The following is a 22,645-nucleotide window of genomic DNA, read 5'->3' on the forward strand; positions in this document are numbered from 1 at the left end:
ATGTAAGGGGCTTCCCTGGTGTCTCAGATGGTAAAGAATCCACTTGCAATGCGGGAGACCTGGATTTGACGCCTGATGTTTGTAAGATCCCCTGAAAGAGGGCATATATTAAGCACACATGCATTCATGCTAAGTCACTTCAGTCAGGTATGACTCTTTGCGACTCTATGGACCCCATAGTGCACCAGGCTCCTCTGTTCATGGAATTCTCCAGGCAAAAATACCAGAGTGGTTTGCCATTTCCTTTTCCAGGGGATTTTCCTGACCCAGGGATGGAAACTGTTTGGATCTGATAGAAAAACATTTGTCTTACTGGAAATCACTTTTCCTCTTAGTTGCTTTACTTGCCTTCCTGAGGGCCCCTACCTGGACTCAGTGTTTTAGCATTTTGAAAGCATCTTCCTCCTCTTCCTGCTCCTCCTCCTCTCCTGATCCTCTTATTCTTTTTTTTTTTAATTTGAAATAACGATTTTCTAAAATCCTTCTTGGGCTTCCCAGGTGACTCAGTGGTAAAGAATCCACCTGTCAGGGTGGGAGAAATGGGTTTGATCCCTGGGTCATGAAGATCCCCTGGAGAAGGGAATGGTAACCCACTCCAGTATTCTTGCCTGGAAAATTCCATGGACAAAGGAGCCTGGCAGGCTACAGTCCATGGGGGCACAAAGAGTCAGATACAACTTATCGACCAAACAACAATAACAACAAAAACTCTCATAGATCACAGCATCACCCAATGAAGTCACCGGCCACATAAATTCTGTTTCCTTTGTCTCCAGTTCCCCTCCATTTCTTTCTCCTTCTTCCATCTCACCCATGCAGCAAGGCGCACAGTCAAAAGGAGTCGAGTTTTCCTTGGTTCAACCTGCTGATAATCTGGCCAGACTCATAGCTCCAACGTTCTTATTTGCATAATGCCCTCCTCCTCCTCCTCATCATCATATCAACTCTTAGGGATCATTTGCAGCTTAGTTACTTCTCTGGTGCCTGGATCATCAGCTGCAGTAAATAAATTATAGCTATAGCATCACTAGTACTATAGTGATTAACCCTGTTATTATAGGGTTAAGGGGTAGTAATTGACAGGAATGCTGATCTTTCTTTAGAAGTGGGTTTCTTCCCTCTAATCTCAAATACACTGGTGGTGGTTTACTTGCTAAGTCGTGTCCGACTCTTGCAACCCTATGGACTATAGCCGGCCAGGCTCCTCTGTCCATGGGATTCTCCAGGCAAGAATACTGGAGTGGGTTGCCATTTCCTTCTCCAGGGGATCTTCCCAAACCAGGAATCGAACCTGGGTCTCCTACACTGGCAGGTTCTTTACCAACTGAGCTACAAGGGAAGCCGGTTGAGGGCTTCAATTACATTGAGGATGCCTTAAAAGTGACAAAAATCCGTTTGCCAAAGTCATCTGAAACAAACAAACAAAAATACCCTAACAGTAGGGGGCTGCTTTTAGTTTGAATTGCGTTATCAAGTGGGGAGAGACGCTCTAGAGGACTTTAAGGTCAGCAAATACCAAGCGAGCTATTATACCTCACAGAGCCATCTCTGGGGATTTCCCACCAGGCCCCGCCCCCGGCTGAGTCACCAAACTCCCCTCTGAGAGTCTTTGACCTGCAGCTCTTCTCAGCTGCAGAATCTCACTGCTCTGAAGATCAAGGAGAAGGAAAGTTCTTCAGCAGCCCTGCAATCTCCAGGTTTGTCCATTTGGGGCAGATGGTGGGGGGAGGAGGGAGGAACGGAATAGGGATGAGGATGGGGTCTTTGTTCCCTTTGTACATTTCTAGACTTTCTTCCCTTCTAATTTCTAATGAATTTCACTCCACAGCCCATTAAATAAAGGCCAGGAACCTAGTCTCTAGAGATTGTTGACTCTAGTTTTATGACTTCAAATCTCAAAATGAACAAATGCATAACTATTAAGAAAAGTGTGATAGTGAGTTCAGCAGGGCAATCTTTCAACATTTCAGCAGTTAGGTGTAATTCTACATATTGTTTGGACAAAGGAATTTTAATAATGAGGTGTCCTCTCATGGAGTTGAACTGTCGGATTCTCTTTTTAAGGACTGTTATTTCAGGGACAGTACGCCACTGCTGTTGTTGAAATCTAGATGCTAATGCTAAATAACTATGAAAGTCCCCAAAGTTCTTGCTATTGTTATTTCTGCATTTTGGCAAAGCATGTTGGAAAGTGCACTCATAGACTTTGGCAAATCTGCACAAAGCTGTGTATTTAGTCATGCAGTTCTTATCATAGAAGTTTTTATGAATTCGCTACATTTTCTATGGTATTCCGTCATTAATTGCTCTGGAAAACCCTTGAGTTGTGAGCTTGTAGAAATGCACAGGTAATAAATAGGTGAACTGTTGATAATTATGAAAGGAGAAACCACCTCATCCTTGAAAATTTTTACCTTCTGCAGAGTGGGTATTTGTGAAACCAGATACTTTGATTAAAATTCTATTGGACTCTGCTTGGCTAATCTATGCAAGATTTCATCATGGGAAATGGCTATTACAACATAGTGGCTACTGTGCTATTGGTCATGAATCTTGAGAGGACACGATCATTGCAGGATTTCTGTAACTGTTCAGCAGGTAAGAACCAAATTATCACGTGTGCTTGATCTGTTGAAAACATGGTTTGGTTAGTCTGGTAGTCAGAGCTAATGAGCTCTGTTTTAATGATCCTTTTAAAAAATTAAACTATAGTTGATTTATAATATTGCATCAGTTTCAGTGTGTTAGCTGCTCAGTCATGTCTGATTCTTTTTGACCTCATAGATTGTAGTCGGCCAGGCCCCTCTGTCCATGAAATTCTCTAGGCAAGACTGCGGAGTGGGTAGCCATTCCCTTCTCCAGGGGAATCTTCCATGATTCACACACACACATATATGTATATCTGTGCTTGTTTATGCTAAGTTGCTTCAGTCGTGTCCAACTCTTTGTGACCCCATGGACTGTAGCCCACCAGGCTCCTCTGTCCATGGAATTCTCCAGGCAAGAATACTGGAGTGGGTTGACATGCCCTCCTCCAGGGGATCTTTATATATATATATATTTATATACATATGTATGTGTATATATGTATATAAATATATATATACACATACACATATACATATACATATTGCAGTGTATCTATTAATCCCATACTTCTAATTTATCCCTCCCTTCCATTAATATCTTTTATTCATTCATTTACAAATATTTCTTGGGTGCTGCATCTTAGCTATGTGAACATAGCCTTGTCACTTAATCTCTTGTGCCTCAGCTTTGTCATGAGGGGTTGGTATGAGGACCTATCATAGGATTGATTGCTGGAAAGACTGTATGATGGGCTTAGATCAGTGCACGGTACAGGAAAAGACCTCAACAAATAGCTTGGTGTATGAGGACAAGTGCAGCAAGGAATAAGCAAGTGGCTTAACAGAGTGGGAAAAGGCAGACACATTTAAATGTTAGTGTGCCAATAAAGGACATTGATCTCCCCCTTAATCCAGTCATACTGGTCTCCCAGATCAATCAAGAGAAACTCTGTTTTATTCAATAGATAAAGAAAACCATTTTTTTCTGTTGATTTGTTTGTTGCTATATCCATACTTTGCTACTTTTAATTCTATGATTACACCTAGGGCAACCGTGCAAATGGATTTTTTTTTGGCTGTACTGTGTCTTCGTTGCTGTGTGGGCTTTTCTCTAGTTGTGACAAGCGGGGTCTCCTCTCTAGTTGCGGTGCACAGTCTTCTCATTGTAGTGGCTTCTCTTTTTGCAGAGCATGAGCTCTGGCGTGCTTGGGCTGCAGTAGTTGTGGCTCGTGGGCTCTAGAGCACAGGCTCAACAGTTGTGACGCACAGGCTTAATTGCTCCCAGGCATGCGGGATCTTCCCGGATCAGGGATCAAACCCATATCTCCTGCATTGGAAGGTGGATTCTTTACCGCTGAGCCACCAGGGAAGCCCCAAATGGATAATTTAAAATAGTCGATTAACAAAGTCTGTTGCTATGTTACAACATAGAAATCGAATCTTTATTTCGTATTCTGGTTTTCTTGTGAACCTCATAATACTTCAGGTGATGACTGTCCATTGAAAAACATTAAGAGCTCTTATCTTCCCTTTTTAGGTACTTTCTGTGGGAAAAGCAGTCAGGAGTCTTGCATTTCTTGTCCTTTAAATAGTTTCTCCAGCACAAGTGGACAGAAGTCCTGTGACATATGCAGAAAGTGTGAAGGTATGATTTTAAAAATGTAGTCTTTATGCCGATATATGTTGGGAAGACAAGTTTTTATTCCCTAGTGTACTGATCTTGTTTGAAAGTCTGAAGTGTAAGGTCGACTGATTCCTCTGTCAGTAGGCAGGGAGGGTCCAGTAAAATAATTTACTGTAACAGCCAACACTGGTGGATTGAGCTTTTTAAATATTAGAGGAAGCATTCATTGGACAAGAGAGAATTTTTTTAATAGCAGAATGTAAAATGTCTTCTTTAGTTAAAGAAACTCATTTTAGCTCATTTAAAAGTGAGCTTTGTACTCTGAGGTCCTTGTTTGTTCAGTTGCTAAGTCTAGACCAACTCTTATATGACCCGTAGACCGTAGCCCACCAGGCTCCTCTGTCCATGAGATTTCCCAAACAAGAATACTGGAGTGGGTTGCAATTTCCTTTTCCAAGGGATCTTCCCAATCCAGGGACTGAACCCGAGTCTCCTGCATTGCAGGATGATTCTTTACCGCTGAGCCACCAGGAAAGCCCCTGAGGTCATTAAGGAACATTATAAGTAGAACGAGCATAGTTTTTATTGCAGAACATGAATTTGCTTCCTGTATTTGGAGGTCAAGTGTCGGTGTAACCCTGACGGACTTTGTAGGTATTTTCAGGATCAAGAAGCCATGTTCCCCCACCAGCAATGCAGAGTGTGAATGCATTTCGGGATTCCACTGCCAAGGGGTAGGATGTACCATGTGTGAAAAGGACTGTAAACAAGGTCAAGAGTTAACAAATGAGGGTAAGTTTCCTCTTGTAGGGTGCATATTTATTATCTAGATTTACATCATTGGCTTATTTCATGGTCCTTTGATTATAAAACAGATTTGTAGAACCTCTAAGTGATAAATAATGAACCATGGAGTCACATATCTGATATTTGCAAAATTACTTTTCAGTCAATGGAAATAACTTGAGATGACAACATTTTTCACCAGAAGCACGCTTTTTCATGCATATACAATACATATAATTAGAGTAAAACCTTTAGTCCTATTAGGGTTTCATCTCAAGAAAAACTGTTCAACAATCTGTGTAGATTGTATTAAGCTAATAACTTTATTACAGGGTTATATTTATCATATACTGTTCGAGAAGAGTTGTTTATCACTAATGAAATTCAGGAAGAATTGTTGGATAATCAGCACAGATCATATTAAATTAATGACTTTATTGTTATGAGATCATGTTCATCTCAGGGAAAGTTTAAAATGATAAAAATGCTTCCTTTTATTATTCCTTTAATTTTTATAAAAGGTTGTAAAGACTGCTCTTTTGGGACATTTAATGATCGTGAACATGGCATCTGTCGACCTTGGACAGAGTATGTATCATTTCTTTTTTGCTTGCAAAGTAAAGTGTTTGGGTTAACTTTTCTAACTGATGCTTTAAAATTTTTAAATTAATTAATTGTTTTAATTGGAGGATAATTGCTTTACAACGTTGTGTTGTTTTCTGCCATGCATCAGCATGAATCAGTCATAGGTATGCATATATTCCCTCCCTCTTGAACTTCTCTCCCACTCACTGATGCTTTTTTAAACCAGTCAAGTGTAAATATAGAGTAACTGTGCAAATAGGCAGCACGGGAATGGTATGAGGTCATTGTGACTGGTTTGCCAAAATGGGCATTTTCTCCAGGAGTAATGCCCAGAACAACTAAGTCAGATTTGCCAGTGGAACTTAGTTACTGTCTGCCCCAAGGGTTCTTCTGTCTCCCTCCAATCTCTTTGCTGCCTCTAATCTTTCCTTATTGATCAGTCCATCTTCAAGTGCTCGTGCCAGCACTGATAATGATATAGAAGAGGGTAAAGGATGTTTCCTTTCCTTAGAATCATTAGACTTGGGCAAATAAGACCATCCCAGGCAGTCAAACAGCCAACAGTGTATATTGTATGCCTTTGTTCTTTTTGCATTTTATTTTCTTACAAAATCATTTTTATTATTATTTTACATTTACATTCTTATTGTGTTTTACAAAAGTATTGATTCATAGAACATTAGAAAGTTTTGTTTTTTGTCTTTTGACACAAATAGTTCTGAGCAGTGAAGTGAGTCTGTGTGGAAAGTGGGATTGAACTGGCTTTGGGGAATGGGTGGGTTCATGTTAAGTAAAGGACAGGGGAGAGACATAGAACAATAATGATGATATTGATGATGACCACAAACAGCTTAGTTGCTCAGTCGTGTCTGACTCTTTGCAACCCCACAGGCTGTAGCCCACCAGGCTCATCTATTCATGGGGATTCTCCAGGCAAGAATACTGGAGTGGGTTGCCATGCCCTCCTCCAGGGGATCTTCCCAACCTAGGGATTGGACCCAGGTCTCTTGCATTTCAGGCAGATTCTTTACCATTTGAACCACCAGGGAAGCCCCAACAATGATTATGGCTACCATTAATAGGGAGTGAACCAGACACATAGGGTCATTTACTCTTCACAACAGCCCTGGGACATGGATATCTTATTTTTCAGATGAGCTGCAGAGAAATTTCCTAACTTGCTCAAGATCATTCTGCAAAAAGACCAACTCAGGACTCAAACTCTGATCTGTCATATGCCAACACATCATGGGGTTAGGAGATCCTAACCCTATGAAGGAGACCCAGGGATCGATCCCTGGGTTGGGAAGATCTCTTCAAGAAGGGGATGGCTACCCACTCCAGTATTCTTGCCTGGGAAATCCCATGGACAGAGGAGCCTGGCTGGCTACAGTCCATGGGGTCGCAAAGAATCGGACATGACTGAGCAACTATCACACACACCACTACCACAACCCTGTGCTAAATTGTCAGTCCTGTCTGTGCCAGAGATGCTCAAATGCACTTAAGAAGGTGGAGGTGACAGACTAACCAGGCAACAGCCTGATGTAGGCTATCCTGGGCCAGGACCCTCCAGACTAGGAAGGAAGAAGCAGCCAGTTAGGCAGGTAGAGTGAGATGGATCGTGGAGGGCCATGAAAGCCAGGTGACCACTGGAGGAAGCCCAATGCTCAGTGAAGTTTTTAAAAATATCCTTGCTTTGCCTATAAACCCAGATCCACATACCTTTGTCACTAGAACTGCTTAATCAAGTAGAAAATGTCAGTCTTTTAAAATTAGAGTGATCTGTACTTTAATTAATTACTTGAACTCTTTTCATTGGACCCTCTAAGCTGTTCTTTGAATGGAAAGGCTGTCCTTGTAAACGGGACGAAGGAAAGTGACGTAGTATGTGGACCACCGTCACCTGACGTCTCTCCAGATGCATCCTCCACCATCGTGCCTGCCCCTGGGAGAGAGCCAGGTAGCTGGTTTGTTGCTGTTAAATAAGTGAATGTATCATGGCCATTCTGGTTGGTCTCTGAATCACCCCAATGTCCTGATGTCTTGCATGTCAATCTATAGTAGGCACCTCCGACACGCCTTCTTTCTCTTAGCCTGGCTTCAAGGGACCCATTCCTTTCATCAGTGTTTATTATTCAGTCTGGGCTACATATTAGTGAACAGAGTAAGGTGAGATTGGATCCAAACAGACACTAACCCCTTTGATCTTGCCAAATAACAATGGTGATAGAGTCCCATGTTTCCTACATCCTAGAAGACCAAACCACTTAATTTTGTGGGTTTCTAGGAAAATTATTGGGCTTCCCTGGTGGCTCAGTGATAAAGAATCTGCCTGCCAATGCAGGAAATGTGGATTCAATCCCTGGGTCAGAAAGATCCCCTGGAGAAGGAAATGGCAACCCACTCTAGTATTCTTGCCTGGAGAATTCCATGGACAGAGGAGCCTGGTACACTACAGTCCATGAGGTCGAAAGAGTCGGACAGTGTTTTCTAGTCACTAAAACACAACAACAAAGGAACAACATTATTAAGGGTTTTTTTGGTGTGTGTATGTGGTTTTTTTTTAAGTTTTCTTAACAAGCAAGCAGGCAAGTTTACTAAGAGAGCTGGTGGGAGATGCCCGAAGCACCTCTTCTCATGGTGAAGAGTTTACAAATGCAAGTTTACATCAGCATATTTGGAAAATTATATTTCTGCCTCAGTTTTCCTTTTGCTCTTTTTTGATTTTCAAACTTTAAACTTTTTATTTTGTATTGAGGGTATAGCCAAGTAACAATGTTGTGGTAGTTTCAAGTGAACATCTAAGGGACTTAGCCATACATATATACATGTATCCATTCTCCTCCACACCCTCCCTCCCATCCAGGCTGCCACATAACATTGAGTAGACTTCCATGTGCTATGTAGTAGGACCTTGTTGGTTATCCATTTTGAATATAGCAGTACATACATGACCTTCCCAAATTCCCTAACTATCCGTTCCCCCATTCTTCTCCCAGCAACCATAAGTTCGTTATCTAAGTCTGTGAGTCTCTTTCTGTTTTGTAAGTAAGTCCATTTGTATCATTACTTGTAAGATTCCACATATGAGGGATGTCAGATGATATTTCTCCTTTTCGTCTTTTTCTACAGGTCTCACCTCCAAGATCATCATCTTCTTCCTTGCCCTGATATCAGCTGCCATGCTGTGCCTGGCGTCCTTCGTGATTCTCCGTTTCTCTGTGGTTAAACAGGGCAGAAAGAAGCTCCTGTATATATTCAAACAACGTAAGATGAATATAAAAGTGTGAGATATGAGCTTTCTGAGGCTAGACGTTTTGCAGTAGAAAGAGAAAGATGATTTTTTTTTTTAATTACAGAAGTTAGGTTAGTATAGCACAGTGGGTATCCAGTGGGACAATTTGGCACCAAGGGGACACTCAGCAGTGTCAGGAGACAGTTTTGATGGTCACAGCCTAAGAGGTGGTGGAGGGGGTACTGTGCTCTGGTATCGAGTGAGTGGAGGTCAGCAGTGCTGCTAAAATCCTATATGCACAAGACAGCCCCACAACAAAGAGTGGCCCAGCCTCAAAGGTCCATGGCTGAGTTGGAGAAAGATTAGTGATGGCAGAACATAGCCCAAAGATTCTGGAAAAATTACCACTCTAAGTACGTTGCAGCCTTGGACAACTCTGTGTGTGTGTGTGTGTGTGTGTCCACTCAATTGTGAATACAGGACACTGACAAAGAGCAATGAAAAACAACATTGCCCCATTAGCATGACTCCTGTGGCTGATGAATGACCTTGACCTGAGCTAGACTCACAGTTAGAAGTAGGCCTAGAGAACTAAAACAGAGTTTGAAGTGGTTTTAATGGGATGAGTTATTAGGACACTGATCTGGATTAAATGAGAAATTTCAATGATGGGTTCCGCTCACTACACAAGATTCTATTTCTATAAGGAATTCAGCAAGTGTCTAGTAGAGTCAATATTCACTAAATAAAAGCTATTAATATTTATTCCAAAGGGCATATAGATGGAGGCAATCTGCATTTTTTACTTTGTGGAGGACAGAACCTTAGATAACAGGAAAGACTTACTAAGAGGAATTCATATACAAGAGGGTCGCTCCAAGAGCTCTGTAATGTAGCCCAGACCATCATAATATGATTAGAGAGTGTCTACTTGTAAGTTGCTAAAAATATGAGGATAATTGCCTTACACTCTTGTGTCGGTTTCTGCTATACAAAAACATGAATCAGCCATAGGTATAACGTCTCCTCCCTCTTCAACCTCCTCCCACTCCCCACTCCCTCCTTCCCCTCTCAGGTTCCCTGTGTTACACGGCAACTTTCCACTAGCTATCTGTTTTACATATGATAATGTATATGTTTGGAGTAGGAAGTGACAACCCACTTCAGTATTCTTGCCTGGAAAATTCCATGGACAGAGGAGCCTGGCGGGTTACAGTCCAGGATCACAAAGAGTTGGACAGACTGAGCAGCTAAGTGTGGATGCGCACAGTGTGTATGTTTCAATGTTACTCTCTCAGTTCATCCCAGCCTCTCCTTCCCCTGCCGTGTCCACAAGTCGGTTCTCTTTGTCTGCGTCTCTATTCCTGTCCTGCAAATAGGTTCATTAGTACCATTTTTCTAGCTGCCACATACATAGCTTCCCAGGTGGTGCTAGTGATAAAGAACCCATCTGCCAATGCAGGAGACTTAAGAGACGCTGGTTTGATCCTGGTCAGGATCCCCTGGAGGAGGAAATGGCAACTTACTCCAGTATCCTTGCTTGGAAAACTCCATGGACAGAGGAGCCTGACGGGTACAGTCCAGGGTCGCAAAGAGTTGGATAGACTGAGCAACTAAGCACTCACGTACGAAATGTATATGTGTTAGTATGTAGTATTTGTTTTTCTCTTTCTGACTTACTTCACTGTGTATGATAGGCTCTAGGTTCATCCAGTTAACTAGAACAGACTCAAATAAAGCAATTATCCTCCAATTAAGAATAAATATTTTTCTTAAAAAAGGCAAAGACCCTGGAGACAAAATATCAGTAATAATGACATAAAGTCCTACATTGTTTCAAGAAAATGTCAAATATTTATATAAATTTTTTTTAAATATAGGAGGGAAAGTACTAGTAAAGTCTTCTCTAAAGATGCAGAACACTGATTTGTATAAAGGTTCTTTTTGTAAACAATATAAAATCTTTTCAACATTTTTAAATACACAGAAAAAAAATGCACGCACGTAAAGTTTGCATGTATGTGAGCTAAGTTGCTTCAGTTGTGTCGGACTTTGTGCAGTCCTATGGACTGCAACCTGCCCGGCTCCTCTGTTTAACAACTCTAAAATGAACACCTGTGGAACCCTACCCATGTCAAGAAATAGAACACACTCTGCTCCCCGGAAGCCCTTCTTGTGTTCCTTCCAGATTAAAAACCCTCCCTCTGCTAGTGCTAACCACAACTAGATTCTTACGGTGTTCACTTCCTTGCTCTTATTTATAGTTTTGCTACCCAAGAACATGGTTTAATTTGGCTGCTTGTGAACTTCAGACCAGTGGAATCACACTATATCTGTTCTATATTTTCCTTCCCCCTTTCACTCAACATTGTATCTTTATGATTCATCCAAGTGTGGCATTTATCTTGAGTTGATTTCCATTGTTAAATGTTCTTCTATTGAAGGACTGTATCACAGTTTGTTTATCCATTCTAATATTCCTGGTCAATTGGGTTACTTTCAATTTGGGGCTCTTAGAGAAAATAATATTTGGATATTTTTGTCTATGTATCTCAGTGTACATAAGCACGTTTCTTTCTTTACTTTTTTTAAACCTAGGAATAAAGGCACTGGAGTATGTATCTTGGTCCTTCAGTTCAGATGCTCAGTCATGTCTGACTCTTTGTGACCCCATGGACAGCAGCACACCAGGCTTCCCTGTCTATCACCAACTCCCGGAGCTTGTTCAAACTCATATCCATCTTGGTCCATAGTACTAGATTTATAAAACTTTTTGAGAGTGATAAGAGTCCAATTAGCAGCATACGAGAATTCTTTTTGCGCCAATCCCTGCTAACACTTAGCATTATCAGACTTTATAATTTTTATCTGTCTGGTGGGTGTGTAGTAGTATCTCGTGGTTTTAATTTGCATTTCCCTGATTACTGGTGAGATTGAACATCTTTTCATGTTATGTTTGGTCACTTGGATTTCCTCTCCTGCAAATCATCTGATCTTTTAAGCCTTTTCCCATTGGGTTGTTTGTCCTTTTCTTACTAACCTATAGGAATTTTTTAGTCTACAGTTCATGGGCTGCAAATATATTTTCCGACCCTGTGGTTTGTTCTTTGATTCTCTTTTTGAGGTCTTAACCTATGATTTAAACCTCTAAATTCTCACCGAAACTTCTGATTTAAACAACTATCTGTCCCAGCTTTACCCCAAATGGCAATAAAGTTCTTTATAAAATGGTTTTCAAAAGTATTTATGAGTAATTAGGGAGTTTCAATGGAACTGTCATCCATTTAAAAAAATTTTAGGTTATTTTTTAAAACTTTCTATTTTGAAATAGAGATTCACAGGAAGTTGTAAAGACAGTCCGGAAAAGTCGTATGTGCCATTCATGGGGTTGCATCATATTTAACTATCTGGTAGCTCAGCTGGTAAAGAATCCTCCTGCAATGCAGGAGACCCTAGAGATCCCCTAGAGAAGGGATAGGATACCCAATCCCATATTCTTGGGCTTGCCTGCTGGCTCAAATGGTAAAGAATCTGCCTGCAATGCCGGAGGCCTGAGTTCAATCCCTTAGTCGGGAAGATCCCCTGGAAGAGGACGTAGCAACCCACTCCAGTATTCTTGCCTGGAGAAGCCCCATGGACAGAGGAGCCTGGCAGGTTAGAGTCCTTAGTGTCGCAAAGAGTCGGACATGACTGAGTGACCAAGCATAGCACAGCACACAGCACGTAATATCCAAACCAGGCAGTTGACTTGCACACACTTTGTGTGTTTAGTTTGTGTGCATGTGTATGCTCAGTTGCTCGGCTGTGTCTGACTCTTTGTGACCCCCAGGGACTGTAGCTCACTGGGCTCCTCTGTCCAAGGGCTTCTCTCGGCAAGAATACTGGAGTGGGTTGCCATTTATTCCTCCAGGGGATCTTCCTGAGCCAGGGATCGAACCCACATCTCCTGCATCTCCTGCAGAGGCAGGTGAGTTCTTTACCATGAGCCACCTGTGTTTAGTGTATGTCATTTTATCACACAAGTAGATTGGTGAGACCAGCAGCACAATCAAAATGCAGAACTATTCCATGACTATTACATTAGCGCTGCTATGAATAATCATGTACAGGACTTATGTGGACATAAGCTTACATATCTTGAAGAAATGTAATTATCTTCAAGATTGCACCCAGGAGTGCAATTACTGGGTCATATGATAAGTATGTGTTCATTTTTTAAAGAAATTGCTAAACACTTTTCCACAGGAGTTGTGCCATTTAACATTCCACCAGCAAGGTGTGAGAGATCCAGTTTTTCCTCATCTTTGTCAGCATTTTGCATTGTTGCAATTTTTAATTTCAGTTGTTTGAATGGTTATGCACTAATATCTTAATGTGGGCTTAATTTGCCTTTCCCTAAAGGCTGAACATTTTTTATGTACTTATTTTCCATCTGTCAGTCTTCTTCAGTGAAATGTTCCTTCATGTCTTTTACCCATTTTCTAATTAGATTGCTTGTCTTACTTTTGACATTTGAGTTATTTTTTAAAGTTCCAAGATATGAGTCTTTTATCAGATATGAGGCTTGTAAGTATTTTCTCCAGTCTGTCACTTGTCTTTTCATCCTCTTCACATGATCTTCCACAGAGAAAGTTTTTAATTTTGATGAAGTCCAACTGGCCAATTTTTTTAATTTATGGGATTACATCTAAGAACTCTTTATTAAGTCCTAGATCTCAAAGATTTAGACTTTCTCCCATGACGTATGCTAAATGTTTTACATTTAAATATATGTTTAATTTTTAGTTAAGTTTTATATAAGATGTGAGAGTTTCAGATCAATATTTTAAAACTATTATTATTTTTGCCTATGGGTGGCCAGTGGCTTCAGCATCATTTATTGAAAAGATTATTCTGCTTCCATTGAATTAATGTTGCATTTTTGTAAAAACTCAGTTGGCTGTACTTGTGTGGGGACTATTTCTGGTTTCTCTCTTCTCTTCCATTGATCTGTGTGTTTTCCCTTCTGCCAATACCACACAGTCTTGGTTACTGTAGCTGTAAAAACGTCTTGAAATTAGGTATAGAGTAGAATGAGTCCTCCCACATTATTCTTCTCTTTCAAGATTGTTTTGACTATTCTAATTCATTTGACTATTCTAGTTCATGAAGATAATTTTAGGATAATCTTATCTCTATCTACAAAAAGTCAGCTGGGATTCTGATAGTAGTTGTGTTAAATCTGTACATCAGTTCGGGAAGAATTGAGATCTTTCCTATGTTAACTATTCTAATCCATGAACATAGTGTGTCTCTCCATTCATGTATATTTTCTTTGATTACTTTCATCAGTGCTTTGTAGTTTTCAGCATACAAGTCCTGCACATGCCTTTTTAATTTAGGCCTTAATATTTAAATTTTACAATTGCAAATGATATTGTATCTTAAATTTTGTTTTTTGACATGTTCATTGCTAGTATATAGAAATACAATTGGTTTTTTTGTACTTTGAGTCTTATCCTATGATTTTGCTGAACTTGCTTACTAGTTCTAGGGTATTGTGTAGATTTCTTGGGATTTTTTTATGTAGCTCATTGTGTCATCTGCAGAAAAAAAGTGCTGTGCTTTTTCATCTCCAATCTATTTGCCTTTTATTTCTTTTCTTGCCTTACTGTGCTGACTAGAGTGTCCAGGACTATGTTGAGTCATAGCGGTGAGAGTGGATATCATTGCCTGCAAAAAAAAACCCAGGGCCAAACTATTCAGTCTTTCATAAAGTATGATGTGAGTTACAGACTTTTTAGTAGATATTCTTTATTAAGTTGAGAAAGTGCTCTGAAGATCTTTTTAAAATCATGAATTAGTGCTAAATTTTGTCAGGTGCTTTTTTGGTATCCATTGATTTGATTATCTGGTTTTTCTTCTTTAGCCTGTTGAGATGGTGAATCCTATATGTTGATTTTTGAATTTCAAACTAACCTTACATCCCTGGATTAAAGTCCACTTAGTTATATAATTATTTATATATATATATATTCTATATATATATTTATATTCTCTTCATTAATATTTTGTTAAGAATTTTTGCAGCTATATTCATGAAGAATATTGACCTGTGGTTTTCTTTTCTTGTACTGTCTTTGTCTGGTTTTGGTATCAAGGTAATACTGACTTCCTCAAATAAGTTGGGATTTATTCCCTCTGTTTTCTGAAAGAGATTGTGTAGAATTGGTGTTAGTTCTTCTTTAAATAGTTTTGTCTAGTGAAGCTATCTGAACATGGAGTTTTCTTTTTGAGGTTCCTTAATTACAAATTCAATTTCCTTAATAAGCCATTGAAGTTATTTAATTCAAATTGAGTGAATTATGGTAGTTTATGTTTTTTGAGGACTTGGTCCATTTCATTGAAGTTGTCAAATTTATGTGCTTAAATTACTTATACTACTCCCTTACCATCCTTTTGTTGTATACAGGTCGGTAGTGATGTCACCTACTGATACCGGTAATGTGTGCCACTCTCCTTTTTTCTGAATAAGTTCTGGTAGAGATTTGTCAATTTTATTGATCTTTTCAAAGAACCATCTCTTTGTTTCATTGATTTTCTTTGTTGTTCTATTTTCAGTTTCACCAATTTCTGCTTTTACCTTTATTATCTCCTTTCTTCTGCTTGCCTTAGATTTATTTTGTTCTTTTTCTATTTAGGTGGAAGTTATGTTATTGGTTTGAGAGTTTTCCTCTTTCTAATATAAGAACTTCATATTATAAGTATCCTCAGTACTAAATTAGCTGTGTCCACACATTTTGATATGTTGTTTTCCATTTTCCTTCAGTTCAATGTATTTTTTGTATTTCTCTTGATTATTTAATAGTGTGGTTTTTAGTTTCCTAGTATTTGGTGATTTTTTGGTTTTTCTTTCTGTTGTTGATGTCTATTTTGATTCTGTTATAGTAAGAGGACACCCTCTGTGTGATTTCTTTTAAATTTGCTGCAGTTTGATTTATGGTCCAGGTCATGGTCTGTCTTGGTCTTTGTTCTATTGTTGTTGTTCAGTCCCTCAGTCATGTCCGACTCTTTGTGACCCCACGGACTGCAGCACTCCAAGTTCCCTGTCCTTCACCATCTCCTGGAGCTTGCTCAAACTCATGTCTGTTGACTTGGTAATGCCATCCAACCATCTCATCCTCTGTCATCCCCTTCTCCTCCTGCCTTCAATATTTCCCAGCATCAGGGTCTTTTCTAATGAGTCTGCTCTTGACATCAGGTGGCCAAAATATTAGAGTTTCAGCTTCAGCATCAGTCCTTCCAATGAACATTCAAGATTGATTTCCTTTAGGATTGACTGGTTTGATCTTCTTGAAGTCCAAGGGACTCTCAAGAGTCTTCTCCAACATCACAGTTCAAAAGCATCAATTCTTTGGTGCTCAGCCTTCTTTATAGTCCAACTCTCACATCCATAATGACTACAGGAAGAACCATAGCTTTGACTATACAGACTTTTGTCAGCAAAGTAATATCTCTGCTTTTTAATGTGTCGTCTAGATTTGTCAGCTTTTCTCCCAGGGAGCAAGCATCTTTTTAATGTCATGGCTGCAGTCACCATCTGCAGTGATTTTGGAGCCCAAGAAAATAAAGTCTGTCACTGTTTCCGTTGTTTCCCCATCTATTTGCCATGAAATGGTGGGACTAGATGCCATGATCTTTGTTTTTTGAATGTTGAGTTTTGAGTCAGCTTTTCCACTCTCTTCTTTCACCTTCTTCAAGAGGTTCTTTAGTTCCTTTTTGCTTTCTGCCTAAGGGTGCTGTCATCTGCATATCTGAGATTATTGATATTTCTCCTGGCAATCTTGATTCTGGTTAGTGCTTCATCAAGTCTGGCATTTCTCTTGATGTACTCTGCATATAAGTTAAATAAACAGAGTGACAATATACAGCCTTGATGTCCTCCTTTAGACTCTTGAAAAGGTGGATAGACTGTCCTATAAATATCAATTCAATCCCATTAATTGATGATGTTGCTGAATTCTTCTATATCATTTCTGATTTCCTGTCAAGTGGTTCTATCAACTCTTGGAAGAAGGCCATTTAATTCTTCAAATATAATTGTGAATTTGTATATTTCTCTTTTCAGTTTGATCAGTTTTGCTTCACCTATTTTGTAGCTCTGTTGCTTGTTCTATACATATGTAATACTGCCATGCTTTCTTGGTGAACTGACTCTTAATTATGTAAGTTCCCTCTCTGTGTCTGCTGGTTTTCTTTGTTCTGAAGTCTACTTTATCTGATAGTAATATAGCCACTCTTGCTTTCTAAAAATTTATGTGTATATCTTTTTGCATCCTTTTACTTTCAAACTTCCTACATTTTTATATCTGAAGTAAATTTCTTATAGACAACATATAATCATCATGCTACTAATTTCTGTCTTTTGATTGGTATATTTTAAAAATGTACATTTAATATAATTACTTATATGTTAGGACTTAAGATGTTATTTTATTTTTGTTTTCTGTGTTTTCTTTCTCTGGCTTTCATTAGAAATTCACTGTCATTTAATTTGCCCTTCCCCTCTAAGTGATGTGTTAGTTCTCTCTGGCTGCTTTCAAGATTTCTTTTTGTTTTCAAAACTTAAACTGAAATGTGTGAATTTCCTTGGATAGTCCTGTTCAGGATTCAGTTAGCTTCCCGAATCTGTAGATTTAAACCTTTTTCTAGATTTGGCAAATTTTCAGCCATTATTTCGTCAAATTAATTCAGCCCTACTCCCTTTCTCTTTTTCTTCAAGGACTCCAATGACATCAATATTAGTCTTTTTTTTTTTTTCCTATAGTCCCACATGTCCCTGAAGCTCTGTTCACTTTTTCCCCAATCTTTTCTCTCTGTTCAGATGGGGTAATGATTCTTTCCTTTCCTTCTTCTCCATTCTTGTGCTGAGCTCATTCACTGATATTTTTAATTTTGGTTATTGTAATTTTTCAGTTCTAAAATTGCCACCTGATTCTTTCCTAAGACCTTGTATTTATTTTTCATTTGTTTCCAGTGTGTTTCCAATTGTTTGTTGAAGCATCCATCTTTTCGATGGCTACTTTCATGTCCTTGCCCGATACCTCTAATATCTACATCACCTAAACCTCCTCAGGATGGGATCCTTGTTATTGCTAGACATGTGTGGGGGTTCAGGCTCCCCACTAAGCCTCCACTGATATGACTAGGTTGAGGTACTTTGTTCATGCTCCCCACATGGTTTCCACTGATAATAAATGGATGGGATTTGGGGTGACCTTGATACTGTGAGTGGTGATGAAGTCCTAACTCTCCACTAGGACTCCTCTGATGCCACCCTAATGAGGATGGTCCAGTGAGCCTTGATAGCACTTGGCAAGGGTATAAGTCTAAATGCTCTACTGGGTCTTAGTGGTGGGTTTGGATGTGGGACCATTTTTATTAGTCCACTTTTACAGTTCCCAGTCCAGGGCATATGAAGCAGAAAGAATACTCAGGGAACTCAAGGCCATAGTTCCTTGGGTTCCAAGATCATTAACTGGTTTACTTTCTTGCCACCTTTCAGATTCTTCTTATGTTTGTTATATAAAAGGTCCAGCATTTTCAGCAATACTTAGCAGGAAGAATAGAAGAAAGTATGATTACTCTGTCTTTCCAGAATCAAATTTTCATTTAAAAATTAATCTTTGATGTTATTTCAAAAGGAAAAGGACATCTTATTGGGAATTCTGAGTATCTTGCCAATTTTTTTTAAGATCTTGGAGATGGTGTGCTTGTTGAGCTTTGGTTATTTTTTTACAGTTAAGATGCATGTAAAGTTGGGGAAGGGCCTTTTGCTTTGTCAGGGTATAAAAACATACCTGCATATATATTTATATATATATATATTTTAACTGATATTATATTATATATGGTATTTATATGTATATATATATATATTTAAATTGATATGCCTATGTATATGGGCTTCCCCTGTGGCTCAGTGGTAAAGACTCTGCTTGCCAATTCAGGAGATACAGGTTCAATCCTTGGGTTGGGAAGTTCTCCTGGAGAAGGAAATGACAACCCACTCCAGTATTCTTGCCTGGAAAATCTCATGGACAGAGGAGACTGGCAGGCTACAGACCATGCGGTTGCAAAGAGTCAGACATGACATATATAATTTTATATATGTATATATATATATATATTTTTTAACTGATGGACTTGGGTGTGAGGCCACAGCTATATGTGTGTGTGTGTTAGCTATATATAAAGTTTAATATATATTTTAGAATTGCAAGTTACTCAACAATAGCACAAATACTTTAACACATAAATGAAAATTTGGAAGCTAGTGCATAAATCAGTTCTTTACTTACTAATCGATGGAAGCAGTGGGAGTATATTTAACATCTCAGAGCTGTAAGCATTTCATTCAAATGAAACTGTCTAATGTGTAATCTAAGTAACCCTCAAGACTAAAACATGTGCTGCTGAATTGAAACTGCCATTATGTTTGGCGCATGACTAATTTTATGCTATAATGACTCATGCTCAAGACTGTTTTTAGCTTTTGTGGACACTAAAGAAACTAGTTTGTTCAGGACCAATAAAACAGTATTAGGTAAAAAGAAAAAAAATCTTAAATAATCCTGAAAAAAGTTTATATTTGCTACTACCTCTCTTGCTGGTGAGTTTGTTCAAACTAAAGTTGAGAGTGTTTGCTGCTTAGAGATGTTCTGCAAATGGGGTTTATGGAAAATGGATGTTAAATGATTAAAATAGACAATGAAAGATAACTATTTTAAATTACCTTTTAGCATTTATGAGACCAGTACAAACAGCCCAAGAGGAAGATGCCTGTAGCTGCCGATTTCCAGAAGAAGAGGAAGGAGAGTGTGAACTGTGAAGATGTGTTGGGACTCTCTTGAGAAGAATCACAGGAGAAATATGAAGGATCCCACTATTGTACCTTTCTAAAACATCATTCCAGCTCACACCCAAGATTACCCCAACAAACTTTTCCTAAACGCTAATGAATTGGCCTTTGAAGATGTACCACTTTTAACAGAACAAAAAATGGGACAGAACTGGTGATAATGGGGGCATTTTGTAGATACTGCTTAAGAGGTTCAGGCTAGTTTTCTTGAAATCCAGAGACATATATTTTAAATTTAATCATGGAATCCAATGGTGCAGCTAAAATGATAATCAAAATCAGTTCTATTTTTTTTTCTGGTGCTCATATGATATGTGGCAATAAGCCGTAAGATTCAGACAATATCCCTGACCAGATTTTCCATTGGTTCAAGCATCCTCCATAAGGGCCTCCTCCACTGTTGGGGGAGAGAATGATGACAGTCATCATCATGGCCCAAGTTTGGGGTCAAAAGCAAAAAAAAAAAAAAAAAAAGACAGACCTTGGGACTTCCTTGGTGGTGTAGCAGTTAAGACTCCACACTCCCAATACAGAGGGCACAGGTTTGATCACTGGTTGGGGAGCTAAGATTCCCTCATCCTGTGTGATGCAGTCAAAAACAAACAAAAAGGGGAAAAAGAAAGAAAAAGAGCAGACCTTGGTGAAGAGTTTTGAAAAGAGTCTGTGGGTATCCTGTGGTCCTCTCCATCTTCACATCTTCTGCCTTTGTCCTACTACCCTCTGAGTCACAACTTACTTTTTTATATTCTTAAAACACTTTAACCATAATATTTGATACACGTGAACTAGGAGACCCATGAACACATCACCCAACCAAATAAGAGTTGCCAAACTTCCATGGGCCAGATCTGAGATGCTGTGTGCCTTCGTACGGTTTATGAGCTAAGAATGGTTTTGCATGTGTAAATAGTTAAAAGCAAATCAAAATAAGAATACTATCTCATGACACATAAAATTAGCTGAAACTCAAATTTTGGAATCTGTAAGTAGGTTTTTTGGGAAAACACAAGCCACCCTCAGGTGCCCTTTGCATTACAACAACAGAGTTGAGTAGTTGTGACAGAGACGGTATGGCTCACAAAGCCTAGAATATTTAATAACTGACATATAGGGTCAAAGTCAGGATCAGAGCATCCATCCTTGTGCTCCTTCCTTCCTTCATCTCCAATCCACTTCCCCACCCCAAACCCAGAAACTTCTCACAGGAATGTTGTCTATCATTTTTCTGCTTTAAAAAAAAACCCATTTATCATATGACTATGTACCCCACAATTAGTTTACTTACTTTTGTTTGTTATTGACCTTTATGAAAATGGTATTGTGCTGTGTGGAGTCTTACTATGCTTTAATCACTGGAAAGTATATTTATAAGACTCACTCATGTTATTTTGTGTAGCTAGAATGCTTTCATTTTGACTGCTGTATAGTCTTGCAAATATACTATTATTTATCAAATCCACTTTGAACTACAGGACATTTGGGTTGTTTCCAGGTTTTTTTTTTATAATTATGAAAAATATTGCTATGAATGTTCTTTTGTGTGTTTCCCATTGATGAGTGTCTCTAGGGAAACTTCCTTATAGTAAGAATTTCTGGATCTTAAGGCATTTGAATGTTCAACTTTATGAGCTAGTACCCGTATCAGTAAGGATGTGCTAAATTATGCAGAAAAAACAAGTGTACCCACCTCCAAAGTCGTAATGGGTCACAACCACACAAAAGGGGTGCGCTTCTGGCTTTCATGATATGCCCACAGCAGGCTGGTTGTGGTTCCGTCACATGTTATTTCACTCTGGGATTTAGGTGTATAAATCCCAGAGCAGCTTCTCCTTGGAACATTGACCATCTTGTGGCAAAGGAATACAGGTCACTTTGCTCATATATAGTTAACTAGATTCTAACTTTAAGAAAAAGTCATGCAGCCAACTATGGGCGACTATAGGGCGGAAAGTACAATCTTCACACAGGGAGGGGCAGCAAATATTTCTGAGCAATAAAGAGTCTTCTGCAGGGCTGGACCGCTTTTCACTGCGGTTGTTCTAATTTGTGCTCCTGTCAGCAGTGTACAAGCACCCCATTATGTTTCATCCTTGCCACCCTCAGGTATTTTCAGAGTCTTAATTTTGCCAACCCAGGGAGTATAGGATGGCATCTCACCATGCTCTTATTTTGCATTTCCTTCATTACTAATGGGTATCTTGTCACATTTTTATACCAGTTTTTTTTTTCTTTTTTGAGAAATGCTAGGTGGTGGTTTTTAACCATTTAAAAAGATTTGATTATTTGTCATTTTCTTATTGATTCATAGAAGTTCTTTATGTAGTCTTGATAATAATCTTCCATTACTTATATGTGTTATAAATATCTGCTTTATTTGCAATTTTTTCTCTTTTTGTAGTGTCTCTCTTTGTCTTGACGCTAATAAGAGGTAACATTCTTAATTTAATATGGTTAAATTTACAACTCTTTTACTATATGGTTAACATTTCTTTGGCGTCCTGGTTAAAGAAATCTTTTGCTCCCCCAATATCATAAAGATCTTTCCCCACATTTTATTCTAAAAGTTTTAAGTTTTGTTTCTTGCATTTAATTCTAATCCATCAGGAAAATTTTTTGTGTATGCGCTGAGTAATGATCCAATTTTGAGTTTTTTATATGCATAACCATTAGTTCCAGTATCATTTAATCAATAGGCCATTTTTCTCCTTATGGATCTGTAGTACACCTCTGTCATTTCCCAAGTTTCCCTCTATCTATGAGTGTTTTCTGGGATCTCTATTCTATTCCATTGGCCAATTTGTCTGTCCTGCACCAATACACACTGTCTTTGTTACATTAGTTTAATAATAGCTCTCGATACTTGGCAGGACAAGTCTTTGATGTCCTTCAATAAAGTTTCATAAAATTTCTCTATAAATTGTACA

General features: G+C 38.8%; 1 protein-coding gene across 1 annotated transcript; it reads left to right on the forward strand.

Moving 5' to 3' along the window:
* Positions 1-1,664: 1,664 nt before the first annotated feature.
* On the forward strand, positions 1,665-19,740 carry TNFRSF9 (TNF receptor superfamily member 9). Its single transcript, XM_065937003.1, has 8 exons — positions 1,665-1,697; positions 2,424-2,598; positions 4,126-4,233; positions 4,867-5,004; positions 5,520-5,586; positions 7,416-7,546; positions 8,719-8,853; positions 19,603-19,740. Exons 2-8 carry the CDS (start codon positions 2,487-2,489, stop codon positions 19,689-19,691), a joined length of 780 nt encoding a protein of 259 aa, XP_065793075.1. The 5' UTR covers positions 1,665-1,697; positions 2,424-2,486; the 3' UTR covers positions 19,692-19,740.
* The last annotated feature ends 2,905 nt before the right edge of the window (positions 19,741-22,645 follow it).

The sequence above is a fragment of the Muntiacus reevesi genome, chromosome 5 (assembly GCF_963930625.1).
Source record: "Muntiacus reevesi chromosome 5, mMunRee1.1, whole genome shotgun sequence".
NCBI classification, from domain to species: Eukaryota; Metazoa; Chordata; class Mammalia; order Artiodactyla; family Cervidae; genus Muntiacus; species Muntiacus reevesi.